The sequence below is a fragment of the Erpetoichthys calabaricus genome, chromosome 7, assembly GCF_900747795.2.
Source record: "Erpetoichthys calabaricus chromosome 7, fErpCal1.3, whole genome shotgun sequence".
NCBI classification, from domain to species: domain Eukaryota; kingdom Metazoa; phylum Chordata; class Cladistia; order Polypteriformes; family Polypteridae; genus Erpetoichthys; species Erpetoichthys calabaricus.
In genome coordinates, this window is record NC_041400.2 from 50131334 (window position 1) to 50144813 (window position 13480).

The 13480-nt window shown below is 34.6% G+C and overlaps 1 protein-coding gene across 2 annotated transcripts in view; it reads left to right on the forward strand.

The window, feature by feature from the left end:
• Nucleotides 1–13480, forward strand: part of kiaa0825 (KIAA0825 ortholog) — a 537179-nt gene that overhangs the window by 66736 nt on the left and 456963 nt on the right. For both annotated transcript variants that reach the window (XM_051930183.1, XM_051930184.1), the window contains exons 5-6: nucleotides 9359–9444; nucleotides 12168–12395. In XM_051930183.1, coding sequence (XP_051786143.1) covers nucleotides 9359–9444; nucleotides 12168–12395 — 314 coding nt within the window. The remainder of the gene's footprint in view (nucleotides 1–9358; nucleotides 9445–12167; nucleotides 12396–13480) is intronic.

Below are 13480 nucleotides of genomic sequence, written 5' to 3' on the forward strand. Positions count from 1 at the left end.
TACTGTAGCTTCTGTGTCACTCAACCACATGTTTTGAGAGTGCACCAAGTTAACATTATTTTGGACAAAAATCTTAGAATACTTATCAGCCAGCCTTGGTGTCACAGCTCTGCTTGGTATATTCCCAGGTGGGCTTAAAGGGGAGAAGGGCAAATTGAATGTAATTGCCAACACCACACTACTAGAACTTAGACTAATCTAGCTTAACTGGAAGAATCCCAACACACCTTTTATAAGTCAATGGGTGATTATTGTTCTATTTACTATTTCAAATTGGAAAATTCAAATTTCCATTTGGAGGATCTGTTCAATTTTTTTTTTTTTTTTTTTAATATGACAAGAACTAATTAATAAAATTTTATAATACGCGTTCATATCAAGGTACATTAGGACATTTTTCCATTTTTTTTTCACAGCCATTTTTGCCCATGTTCTTGGCTCTCTTCTTTTTCTCTTGGGTGAGGGTTGAATTCTGTTTTGTGAGGTTTTGTCATTTTTTTCTTCCTGCTTTCTTTTTTAACTTTCTGATTTTTTTCTATTGTTAGTTTGACTATGAAGTCATCTGTTGTATAAGTTCAACTTGATTATATGCTTTATTATTTTCTCCTAATAAAATAAATAGAAAATTAATTAATGTTTAATGTTGCAGATGGACATCGTGCTGAACGTCTACAACTTGACTTTGATATTTTCTGGTATTCATACTGTTTTCAATGCTCAAATCATGTCCTTCACACTATCAGCAAATTGAAATTTATCTAAGCACTTTAGAATAGTGTAACAAGATGGTATTCTTCCTCACCAAGGCACGTTAAACTTGATGCAGAATCTTTCTTGCGCCTCTGCTACAGATTTTGATTCAGTGTATGCCTGAACAGTAAGCATACGATGAACTATTGACCATGACCATTGAAACTGCTTTTAGTATACAACCTGTATACCCCAATCCTACTTATTCACTCTTCATAACAGTCCAAAAATCATCACATTCTTGTGCACCATCATTTAATTTCATTTCAACATTTCTAACTAGTGCTGTATTTCCCTCACCTTACAATGTCATTTGTCATTCCCCCCTCTTACCTCCTTTCATATTCATGTGGAAGCATATTAGGACCACAGTGAAGAAAGAAACAAGTCTATTTCATAACTAAAGTTGAAACTTCGACTAATTATTACATAGGCCTTTTTTTACATGTTTGTTGCTTGCTGGGATGATATACAGCATCCCATTGGCCCTGTTCATGGATAAGTAGGAATGTAATTAAATGTGTATAATGGATTGTTGATTGTTCCTTAAAATTTACTTAATAAACTTATAGCTAGTTTGACTTTCATAGAGACATATATTATGTGGCAATTGGTTATGATGTGGAGAAAGAACATGGAGAGACAGAAACTGGGGGTTTGTACATTTAATAGAGACAGTACGACTACAATAAAGAAAGCCCACTCAGCGAAACATCCACTAAATTCCGTGTCCTTGTCTCCAACCACCAGCTCAATAGCCCAGCAACTCTGCATTGAACGTTCAGTTGATTTTGCAGTCGCTAAGGACATTTTAGAGATGTTGTGGCAAATTGTCCTGGGTTTTAGGTGGCTGTTATATAGTTTTAATTTGAAGATGATATGGAACAGAATTGACTGTGACATTTATACAGTGTATGTTCCCAACCTGGAATATAATCAGCTTGCATTATATTAACAATTCTTCTCTGTTTCCAACATGTTTATGCAAAATCATATACTTGTAATGGATGCCTATAAATGTAACTACATTTTTATCCAAGTTATGTTTAATTTATCCTCAATACATGCTTGTCTTTCTAAGTCTGTTCCAGTAAATCAAGACTTACTACTGTATAGACTCACAAACCCTTAAGATTTCCATTGGCATTCAAGACAGTACTGTTTTTTCTCTTCATTGCACCTCAGTTATTCACAAATTCATTATGTCTTTATTGACAATATTATAATCACCTCTGTGCAGTCATGAATTATAAACCTTCAGGTTATGTTCTTTAAATTATGGCATTAGCAGTTACAGATCAGTATTGGTAACATGGCCCTTTGCCTTTTAATACACTTTTTCTTTAAAATGTAACTTTGCTAATTACCTGTCTTTGCTTATAGACCTTCTTTAGTGAAACTAATTCCACTCTGAAGATATAATTTGTATCTATGTGAGAATCTTTGAAAGCATAAGAGAAAGGCCAGATAATATGATTTTGCTCAGATGAGATGCAATACATTAGAAAACTACTAAATTTGAGGGACACCATCTGAAAAACTGATACGATACAGACAAATGCCCATTTGTGAGCTTTACAATAATGCCTCAAACTGCAGACTAAATTTGATTTTCGTTGATCAAGAAGCCGAACAAACTCGAACAACTGTTACAAAAGCCATGCTATTTTAGGAGAATTTAGGAGAATAAAATAAACGTACATTAAATTACAACAGTCAGAAATTTCAAACCTTGTCATCAATTTATGAAAAATAATTAATCTGATGAATTAAAAACTATTAAACAAAATTAAATAAATTGGTGTCTAGGAATTATTATGCATTACTTTGTTCATTTGAATGTACTTTATAGTATCCTAGACAAATATCATGATGAGGTTCTTGTTTCTGATTGTTTTAATAAATTCTCTTTGACATCTAAAAATAATTTAGAGATGTTTTGGGGTCTAAGAGATAATAAATTTTGTGATCACAACTGTTAAAAATAATTGGCATTCTTAAGTGATGCCCTTTTGTTTTTCTTTTGGCCGCCTTCATTTTGAGATATAATTGTGAACAGTTGCTATGCCCTTGCTTAGCAGGGTCTGCTGCATAATATATCTGGTCAAGAGTATAAATGCTATGCTGCACACTCTGTGATTGTCCTTTATTGGTTTATACCCAAACCTTTAAACTTGAATTCCTTCTTTACTCTGTAAGTAAACACCTTGATGAGTTCAACACTTCCACGGACAGAAACACTGCTGGTGGCTCTGCCCAAGAGGTCATTAAAGGCCTGGATCTTGTTTTTTATCCAGGACACTCGCAAGCCCAGACAATCCTTGCTCAATCTCTCAAAAGCACAGATCAGAGCCTCCATTGACTCCACAAAGATCACAGCATCATCAGCAAAATCAAGATCAGTGAATCTTTCTTCACAAACAGATGCCCCACACCCACTGGACCCCACGACCTTGCCCAGCACCAAGTCCATGCAAGCACTGAACAGATTGGGAGCAAGAACACACCCCTGATGAACCCCAGAATCAACTGCGAAAAATGCTGAGGTTCTGCCTCCACTCTGCACACTCACAGTGTAACGGCCGACCCCTTTTACCCAGCCGGCAGCTACACCTCCAAGACCAGTGGCCTGGATAATTAACTGAGAAATAATCTAACTATCAAGCCGAACTTCTTACCATTTGAACTTTTCCCCACAATCGACGGTGAAAAATATAAGCACACAAACAGGATGTAAAATTAAACAGATTATATGTATTAAATGAAATGAAATATAAAAATAGAAACATATAAATACTACAAATATCCCTCCACCCCAGCAATAACAAAACACCACCAAACATATATAAATATATACAACAAAAACCCTCCCTTGTCCCTGTAACAAATAAACACACAACACGAAAACAACAATGACTGATAAACTGAAAATGAATGAGTACGTGAGTCCGGTAATAAAGAAAATGTCCTGAAAGCAGATGACTGAATTAGTGATAGAGTTGTTTGATTCTCCCCGGAAAAAAAATGGAACAGCCTCACCGTGAATCCTCGTGTATGTGGTGGATGATTAAGTCCTACCCCGGGGTATCTCGTGGTGAGGTCCTTGAAATAAATCCGGCAGATGGAAAACAAACTGGATGGATAAGCGCAATATGGAAAACAGGTACAGGTTGCTCGTGGTCGTAATGTTGAAACAAAATCTCCTTCTCTCCTCCCTTCCTTTCCTTCTCCTCCTGATGGCTTATATAGTCCTGTGACGGCTGGGATTGATTGATTGAAAACAGGTGTTTTTCCAGGTTTGCGGCTGTGGTCTCCTTCCATCATCCGTCCCCTTTTTCGGGGACGGCATAAACTGATGCACAAACAGTAAACGGGACAATGAAACGAGATGCACACAGAACTGACATTTAAACACTATGTGGCCCCGCTACAACAGTACCAGTGTGCAGGCTGGTCATGATATATAGCAACTCTGGGGGAACCCCGCTAAGTCTCAGGATGTCCTACATTACAGTTCAATCAACTGAATTTAATTGAGAGGAGTCGCAGCGCACAGCTTCATGGAAACTCTGGTTTGTACCAGGAACTAAGAAGGACGGCTGCGAGGGCTCTGAGGGCAGATAAGGATGTATTTGTTTAAGGAATCTGTGAACAAGTGACACACCGTGTATGATCTAGTGAACCAAGTCCTGCTTACAGGGGAATTGAAGCATTACTCACATCTGAATCTGTTCCAAAGAGAACCATAGTCAGGGTGGGTGATGGAACTGTCCTTACAGATGACATTGTGACCCGCTGGGCTGGCTACTTTGAGCAGCTGTTTAAGCTGATCTTCTGGCTAGGGCGTTGGATGTCTCTGGGTCCAAGATTCCTGAGGCTGATCCTCCAATTAGCTGTGAACCACCCAAGCTCACTGAGATTACACAGGTGGTGAACCAACTGAGGATAGGGAAGGCTGCAGGGATCTGTGGTATCCAGGCAAATTACTCTAGGCTGGTGGTAAGGCTGGTTTGCTGGTATTAAAATCAATCTTTGCTTCCATTTGGGAGATGGGCATCATCCCAACTGACTGGAAAATGGGATTTGTCATCCCTATCTGGAAAGCGAAGGGTGATTGCCTGGATTGCGGCAACTACAGTCTCTGTGTCTGATAAGGTCCTGGCCAGGGTCATCCTCAATAAGATCCGTGATCACTTGCTCACCTACCAGCAACCAGAACAGTCTGGTTTTATACCTAAGAGGTCTACCATTGACCACATCCCGGCACTGAGGGTTCTTATGGATCACAAATGCAAATATTGCAGAGTTTCTTTATAGCCTTTGTCAATTTTCATAAAGCATTCGACTCCTTTATACATATCAAACTGTCATACAGGAAGCAACCTGTGAAAGAAATTTGTGGGTATTTGTTGACAAAACATTTTCATTGACTAAGTATTGCATAAAAGAAATTAAAAAGCCAAATAAAATGTTAGGTTATATCATAACATCTTTAATATAAGTCAGGGGATGTTATATTAATTAACCTCTATCGTCGTATTTTAGTGTACAGCAGCCTAGAAAGTATTTTATCCATGTCATCTAAAAAATTTTTAAAAAATATCTTATACAAAGCGTATGAAATTTTCTGAAAGTTAGAAAATGAATTTTAATAAATCATCATACATAACAGATTAAATGATAGTAAATTAATAGCACTGCATATTCACTAAATGGCAGTAATAGTTTTCTAAATAAACCATTTCTTTCTTCACACATCGATCCATTGAAACTTAACATTTGACATTGAACATTAGCATAGCTAAATAACAAAAACTCTATACCATTCAAAATCACTCAAATAGAGCCTGGAAGGTTGTATCCACCATTTTTTTTTTTTTCAGCGCCATTGGGTGCTTGTTTTGTTTTTTTATGTCACTTTAATTAAATGTGCTGACCTGGCTGGTGCCCCAGCACTTGTTTGGACTTGGTTCTTAGGCTTACTTAACTGCACATTATCAGATTAAATAACATATTATTAGGTACCTTACAATGTGTAGCAACTAAATGCCAAGCACAGCTGCATAAATCTTATGGTTAGTGATCTGACACTTAAATGTGCTTATATAAGACTATATCCAAAGTGGTGATGCTTAATGATGCCTTCAATTAGAGATTAGATCTGTTAAAAGATAGTTTTGGTGTTTTCCAAATCAGTTATTTATTCCTAAACATGGTCTATATTAATTTGCCATGAGAAATTGTTTTCTAAATTGAAAAGTTTTTTTTAATGTAAATTTTAAAAAATAGTGAGCCTGCTGGTGTCATGACTCCAAACAAAAACCTAAAAACTTACAGAATATGAAGCAGCAAAGGTTTTTATTTACTAAAAGGTGTGCTCCATATTTCTGAGGCATTCTTGTTACAACAAAGTAAACTAGGAGTAATTAACTATATCAGAGATACTTGGCACTGCTTTCTTGAGGTCAGGATACCTTTTCTGTTCACTTGTCTGCTCAAAGCTGTTGTGGGTGGAGTTTTACTTTCTGCACAGGCCTTCCTCAATTGCCAATTGTCTATGGTCTCACATTGGCTTTAGGCTACATATTATCCTCCCTTTATGTCTCCAATTCTGTTTGATTCTCTGCACAAATGTGTGCTAAATGTCTGATTTACCATTGGAGCTGTCAGTATGTTATTAAGTTTAATCTGATTTGAATATGGATATGTTGTTAAATCATTGTAACTTAATGTGATTCAAAATGTGTGCTAGTGCCAGCTGTACATATTTATTGAAATCATACTTTTTCTTATGTCATGTGTACTCAAATCATATTTTATAGGCAATTCTGGTGCACACAGTGAAACACATAGAAATACAGTGCTTTAATGGCAGATACAAGACCAAATTGTGTGATTATTTCTGCGAAACTTTGTCTCATGTACAGTTCTGTTTCACATTGGTTCTTCCTTGGTGAATCTGCCTTCCTTCTAGCCTTGGTGCAGTCTCAGATGTTATTGTTATGGTGTAAAGAAAACTGACTTTTTATTGTACATACATTGTCAGGTCTACCGTGAATGTGCTGCATTCTAGCATTGTGCTCTTCGCCCGCAAATTGCCCGGTCTACTTATTTCGATCTTTTCTTTTTTCCACGTGTAAACTTGTGCAGACTGTGTAGTAATTACTCCAAATTATTTGAAAAACATCGTAATGTGATTTTATAAATCATTTTACCTAACTGAAATAATGAACCGTGGAACTCAAAGAGTGGGATGATTGTGTCAGAGGCTAAATTCTACCTATTGCATTCTTCATTGTTATATTTTATATAGCCTATGGAGCAAGATTCATTCCAAGTGGCAGCATGGTGTGTGTTGGTTAAGCATGTGCACATGTTTATACACATGACAGTAAATCTGAACTGAGCTGATTAAACTACATTTTTGTCTTAGATTTTGGAAGAATCAAGGCCACCTGGATGTACTGTAGATACTAATGACAATCAGTACTCAACCTTACACACTTTCTGTGGTGTGTCATGTGCTTGCACGATAAAATTATAGTGGGGTTATGAAAAAGGCAGATTATGCAATGGAGCCAAGTTTCAAATAAATATTAATAATCTAATTATTCAATTACATAGCACATGCCGAGTCACTTTTGTTGATGATATGGCAATAAAAGAACAACTGAAAACAAAGTTTTGGTGTGAGTAAAAGTAACTTTCACTGTTTCTTCTCAGTAGATATTTACTCATGTACATAATATCATAAGGTAGTTGTAAGTAGCATTTATACATCAACTTTGAATTATTTTTAATAATCATTATAGCATTACTGAACCGTTACCAAACTATATTAACACCTAATCCTGCAACTCTCTCTGTGTATCCATAATCACCCCCCTCTTGCAGAGCGCTGGCAGCTTTTCAGATTGGTCTCTGTTGTTTTTTATCACACCTACTGAAAGAGAGTGAGTTATAAGTTTGTATTTTTTCTGGGAGTAAAGCAGCAATTCATGTCTGGGTATCGGCTTTCAGTAATGTCAATAACAGCATTCAAAGATGATTTTTCAAGATGAAAAATATATCCTAGCGGAACCTACTCTCCTGAGGCTAAAAGGTTGTTATCGAGGTAGGTGAGGAGTAAGGTGAAGCACACAGTTGGTCTTCTTTTTAAATGTCTGAATCCAAAAAAATTGTTTGCATTTTTTTCTTCATAAAATGACTGTATTGCAATTTGTGTGTAATTTCAAAATGCAGATTAATATTCAGTAACACTCTTGGCTTGAAAAATTGATATATTTGGTACATCTTAAGGATTTTGTTTTCATGTTTGTCATATTCCTGAAACACACTTTAAACTGAAAGAACAGGCATGATGTTTTTCAAATGTATGAAAAATGCTTCCCTTTAGAACACATTTTGTATTTAATGTGGGGAAAAATATGTATAAAATCATTGTGAACAAATAACTTTCAAATGAAAACATCAAAGTTATCATTTAACTACTTATATAGACCTGTAGCTCAAGACTGCGGTAGTATGAAGCATAGCATGCTAGGATTTATAGAAGGAAAAGGAAGAAAAACCCATGTTGGCAATACCCATGGGGTTTTATGATGTAGTGAATTTGATTTTTTTAAATCATTGTCATATGTAGAATTATGTTATGTTTTGTTTTTTTCATATTTGGATATTAACTCAGTTTTTTGGATGAAGGATGTTCCTGCAGAGCCATCAATCATTTATTATTTAAATATTTTCTGTGGTGAACACTTTACATTTTTCTAAGCCTATTGTTTATATTTAGTTTTATGTGACTCAGATGTGAAAAACTGTCATTCTGACATAAATTTAGTATCATTAAATTTAAATGATAGTACAGGTGCTTAGCTTCACAATATACTAGATTAGAAATATAGAAATGAACAGCATTTTCATCATTTTACAATAATGAAGATTGTATAGTGTTTATAGAGAAACATTTAAATTTATAATTTTTAATGTTGAGACATTTATTTTCTGACCTGAATGTGATCTTCACACTCTGTTTGTGGTAAATTGTTCATATTGTAACAGTTTGTGAAGGAAGCATGAACTGTTATGCACAGATTTTTTGACATACCAGCAATATTTATGAAAACAAAAATATGTTGTGCTAGCTAGCAAAGCATTAAATATACTAGATGTTTTATTGGTTAAACTGTTTTAAAGAAAAAAAAAACATTAACACTTGCAGAAGAGAACAGATGATATGTAACTCACATTTGGACCTGTACCGATCCTATAAGTGTTTGAACCAAAATTCAGTGGAAGTCCAAATTACTTTGCCTTGTAATCGTGCAACTTCTCTGTTAATTAAATAAATATACATTTCTATTTAGAACTCCAGGAACTATAAAGTTCTTGTGTGATGTGGAGAGCACTCTTGCTTTTCCCCCGGTTTGAAAAGGAACATTTCTTTCTTTCTTTCTTTCTTTCTTTCTTTCTTTCTTTCTTTCTTTCTTTCTTTCTTTCTTTCTTTCTTTCTTTCTTTCTTTCATAATAAATGTTTAGAGGGTAGTTCCAAAATTTGTCTTTTGATATATAAAGTATGATAATGGTAACCAGTGCTTTTTCTGAAAAGGAATACATAAAAAGACATTTGAAAACACAGATGGCACTCCACCTGAAGATAGCAAGCTTTGCAGTGAAAGAGTACAGAGGAAAGAGGTATGTTTGTGTGGTTTTGTTTTTAATAATGCCTTCATTAGTTATATTTTCGCAGAAATATTTACTGTAAATATTTCCATTTATTGAGTACAGTTTGATTCTCTTTTATCAGCTCCAGTATTTGACACTCAGTGCATAGTTTTAATTTTTTTTTTTTACTATTGAGGTTTCTTTTAAAATGAAATTAGAAGAATACCTTGTAATTGTCTCATGCAGGAAAAGACAACAAACACATCAGATTGATCAATATAACAAACAGCGTTTTTGCTGCTATTGCAAAACGTATAAGTAATGTTTGGAGAACTGGCCTACTCCCTAATAAATTAGTATCTTTGACTTACAATATAGCATTTTTTATACCTAAACACCTGCTGAAAATTAATTTTTATATTAATTAATTCATTCATTCATTTGTGCATAAAGTGTGTTAAGCAACCGCCATGTTTTATTGTCTCTTTTAAAAAAAAAATCAACATACTTGAATTTCTGAAATAATATGTTTACGAAGGCCTAGTTATTAAGAGAGTATATTAAAAGTCATATAAATGGGGGCTAATCTTTATCATTGCCTTATTGTGTCAAGATTCTGTAAAAAAATCATTATGCAAGTAAAACATAATTCAGCCTTTTTTATTATCATTCTTAAGTTATCATCACTGATTTTTTATATGTTTCTTTTTTTTTTAATTCCACTCCCTTATTTTGCTAACTACGGTTTTAAAAGACTTCATGAACTTTTAGGTGTAGAGTTGGTTGAACAATAGTGGAGTACATTGAAAGAACTCCTCAGTAAAAAGGAGTTAATAAATAAATTATAAAAGAAAAGCAGGTGAATAATGCACACAATACAAATATCTCCAACACCAGCTGTAGGGCTTATAAATGCATGAGAGCAAAGGTTAAAAAGGATACAAGAAATGCCAAAAGGCACTTAAAGAAGATTATGACTTAAAATACAAAAGTCAAAAAGAGGTTCTTTCAGTATACTTGTATTAAAAGAACAGTCAGGGCAGAGGTCAGGTATATTCAGAACAATAGGGGAGCATTAAACCTATAGTAAAGTAACAAAAAATGCCTTTGATTATTATTTTTCATTAGTTTTCAATTGTGAAACATTGCAGAAATTGGAAGGAATAATTATAATAAAACAATAAACAACATGGAAATTACAGATAAGTGATGTAATAATAGGATAAAAAAAACTTTGAATTAGTTATGTTGTAGGACTAGATAACATTTAACCATCCATTCATCCATCCATCCATTTTCCAACCCGCTGAATCCGAACACAGGGTCACGGGGGTCTGCTGGAGCCAATCCCAGCCAACACAGGGCACAAGGCAGGAACCAATCCCGGGCAGGGTGCCAAGAACACTCAAAGTAACTAGTGATTAGATATATAAACCCCAATTGTTTGCCAATTAAAACCCACAAAACATTTCTACAGTCTGAAACGGATAAATTTAAATGTGGTAGTTAGGGTAAAAAAAGTATGAACAGGCATCTTAAATTTGATGATGACCCATAGCCAGGTTAAATCATGGAAATTCTAAAGTCAGCAGAAACATTTTAGACAAATCTAAACAAAATACTAAAGGCCATGTCTTACACAACTTTTTTTTAGTGATTTTTCAGCTTCATTCTTCATTTGCATAATCTTAGCAAGTCAGAGGCAGTTGAGGGTGCACTTCTGTGAAGGCAAGTTGTCTAATGTACTGTATTCTGCCCAGTGACTCACTCCAGCTAGTCTGTGACTTGCTCTGAGATAAAATTAGATAGGTTTGATTTTGTCTGTAATCACAAGGGTAAACGTTTGTAATTGAGCGCTGTCTACCAATCAATGCTTATATGGAAGTACAATGCAAATTATACAGTAATGAGGAATATGGCACATGGGGCCTTTGCACCTCACATCTGTCGGATGTCTGATGTTTTATGTGCTGCAACAGAGCAGAGACTGCATATGAACTCGTCATAGCTTTTATTCTTTCGTAAAGTACCGGCTTCATCAGGCAGCATGCTATTGGCTGTCAGAAAAAGGGCCGCACTTAGCTGTGCTGGAGGGTTGGCATGCAATTACTAAATGTGATGAGTCCAGCAATTTTTCAGTCATTTAAATTGACACAAACTGGTAACAAGTTCAGCAACTGCAGTTGGCAAATCTAAAATACCCATGACTAGAAGTTATGTAATGCGACGTTGGCTTAGGTTGGTTAGATGAAATTTAATGTAAATAAACACATAGTTTTACACTTATAAAGGAAAAATATTTTAATACACAATGAGCAGTCAAAAACAAAACATTAGACTTTATGGTGACATATTGCTTGTTGTTTATGATGTGCAAATAAGAATTTCATGGTGTTCAGTACATATGACAATTTTGACTCTATGAATATATAATATTGTTTTAAACATTTTGGAACCAACAAGAAAGTGAGGCCTCATCTTTAATATGTGCCAGTTTGTTTGCTATTTTAAAAATGAACATGAAAGTGCAAAACAAAGTTTTTCTGAACTGTATAGTATCTACTATGATGAAAGATTAAAACAATGTAATCATTTTTATTTTAATACTTAATGGCTCAGCTAGGCATATTATGATTGTTAACAAAAAATATTTTAGCAGGAAATAATATAGTAATAATAAGTATTTGCCATTGTAACTGTTGAGGTTCAATGTACTGTAATAAACATTTCTGTTTTAACATCTTATTTTTAAGTCTCTAGCACTGACATTTAATTGGAGAAGCACATTCAAAGATTTGTGTCCTGCTATTGTACACTGTCTCAGAGTGGTCATGGAAGATGTCTATACAAAGGCTTTGAGGCAAGAGGAAACTATCCACTTATCAGGATCTCCATTGATGATCAGTGTGAAAAATGTACAGCAGGAAGAGCAAATTTTCTCTTTGATAAAGGAAAACAAAACACCAAAACGAATTGCAAAGGTAGGTGTTTTTTCAGCATATACTAAAGGCTTGACTATAAATATCTTTGTTTTCTGTTGATACACATTTTTGATATGTGACAGTCTAATTTTAAATAAGTCTTATACATTACCTCCAAATATTGGAATGGGTGTAGTTTTCTAAAAATAGCTGTTTTTGCCTGTATTTGTGGAATTTTTCAGAAAATGTGTTGATAATGATGTAAAACAATGAAGTTCAGTACACCACTCAATCCAGTAGTATACTAATACATTTCATAGCTGTTCTTTTAGCAAAAGCATTTATTTAAATTTAAAGCCTGTACAGTAAAAGGCTATAGTCAATGGCCTTGAGAGAATTAGTTGTAAAACATTACAAACATGTGCAGACAAGTTGGAATACTTTTTTCTAAATCTGCTTCAGTGGTCAATAGGTAGCAAAGTAGATGAAAAAGAATAATGATTGTCCCAGTGCACATGAACAGTAAATTTAAGGAATTGAATGATCTTTGTTTATTTACACTTACTTCAATACTCACTCTTAATTTAATAACCTTTATCCTTCCATCATGAGTGCATCTGGTAGTCTTTCTCCTGGTTTTGTCTTAGTTTCCCGTTATCCTTTTCATGAAGTATACTAAAGCTACCCACAATTCCCAACATATGGCCCCATATGTATTACATAATATTTAGTGCAATCATCACGTTTCTAGAGTATACAATGCTGATTAAACCTTTTCAGTTGCTTCAATTAATTCTTGGGTGTTATATAATGTTTTTTTATTTTCTACATTTAACTGCTTTCAATTCCATTACACATCTTTGTGAGGTGACTACGTGATTCTGCATACAACCTTCATCCTGTTTGATTACTAGACTTGATGCAGCTTTAGAAGAGTTAAGTGGATAGGACTGGTGAGCTTTGTTGGACTGAATGTGCTGTTCTTGTCTAGATTGGTCTAATGATTGATTTTGCTGCACACAAAGGTGAACTGAACATTCAGTCTAATTTAGTAATAATCACAAATTACTTAAAGTACTGATTTGCTCTCTCTTAATTTAAATTGATAAATTTAACAAAGGACTGAACCAAACATATCTGACCTC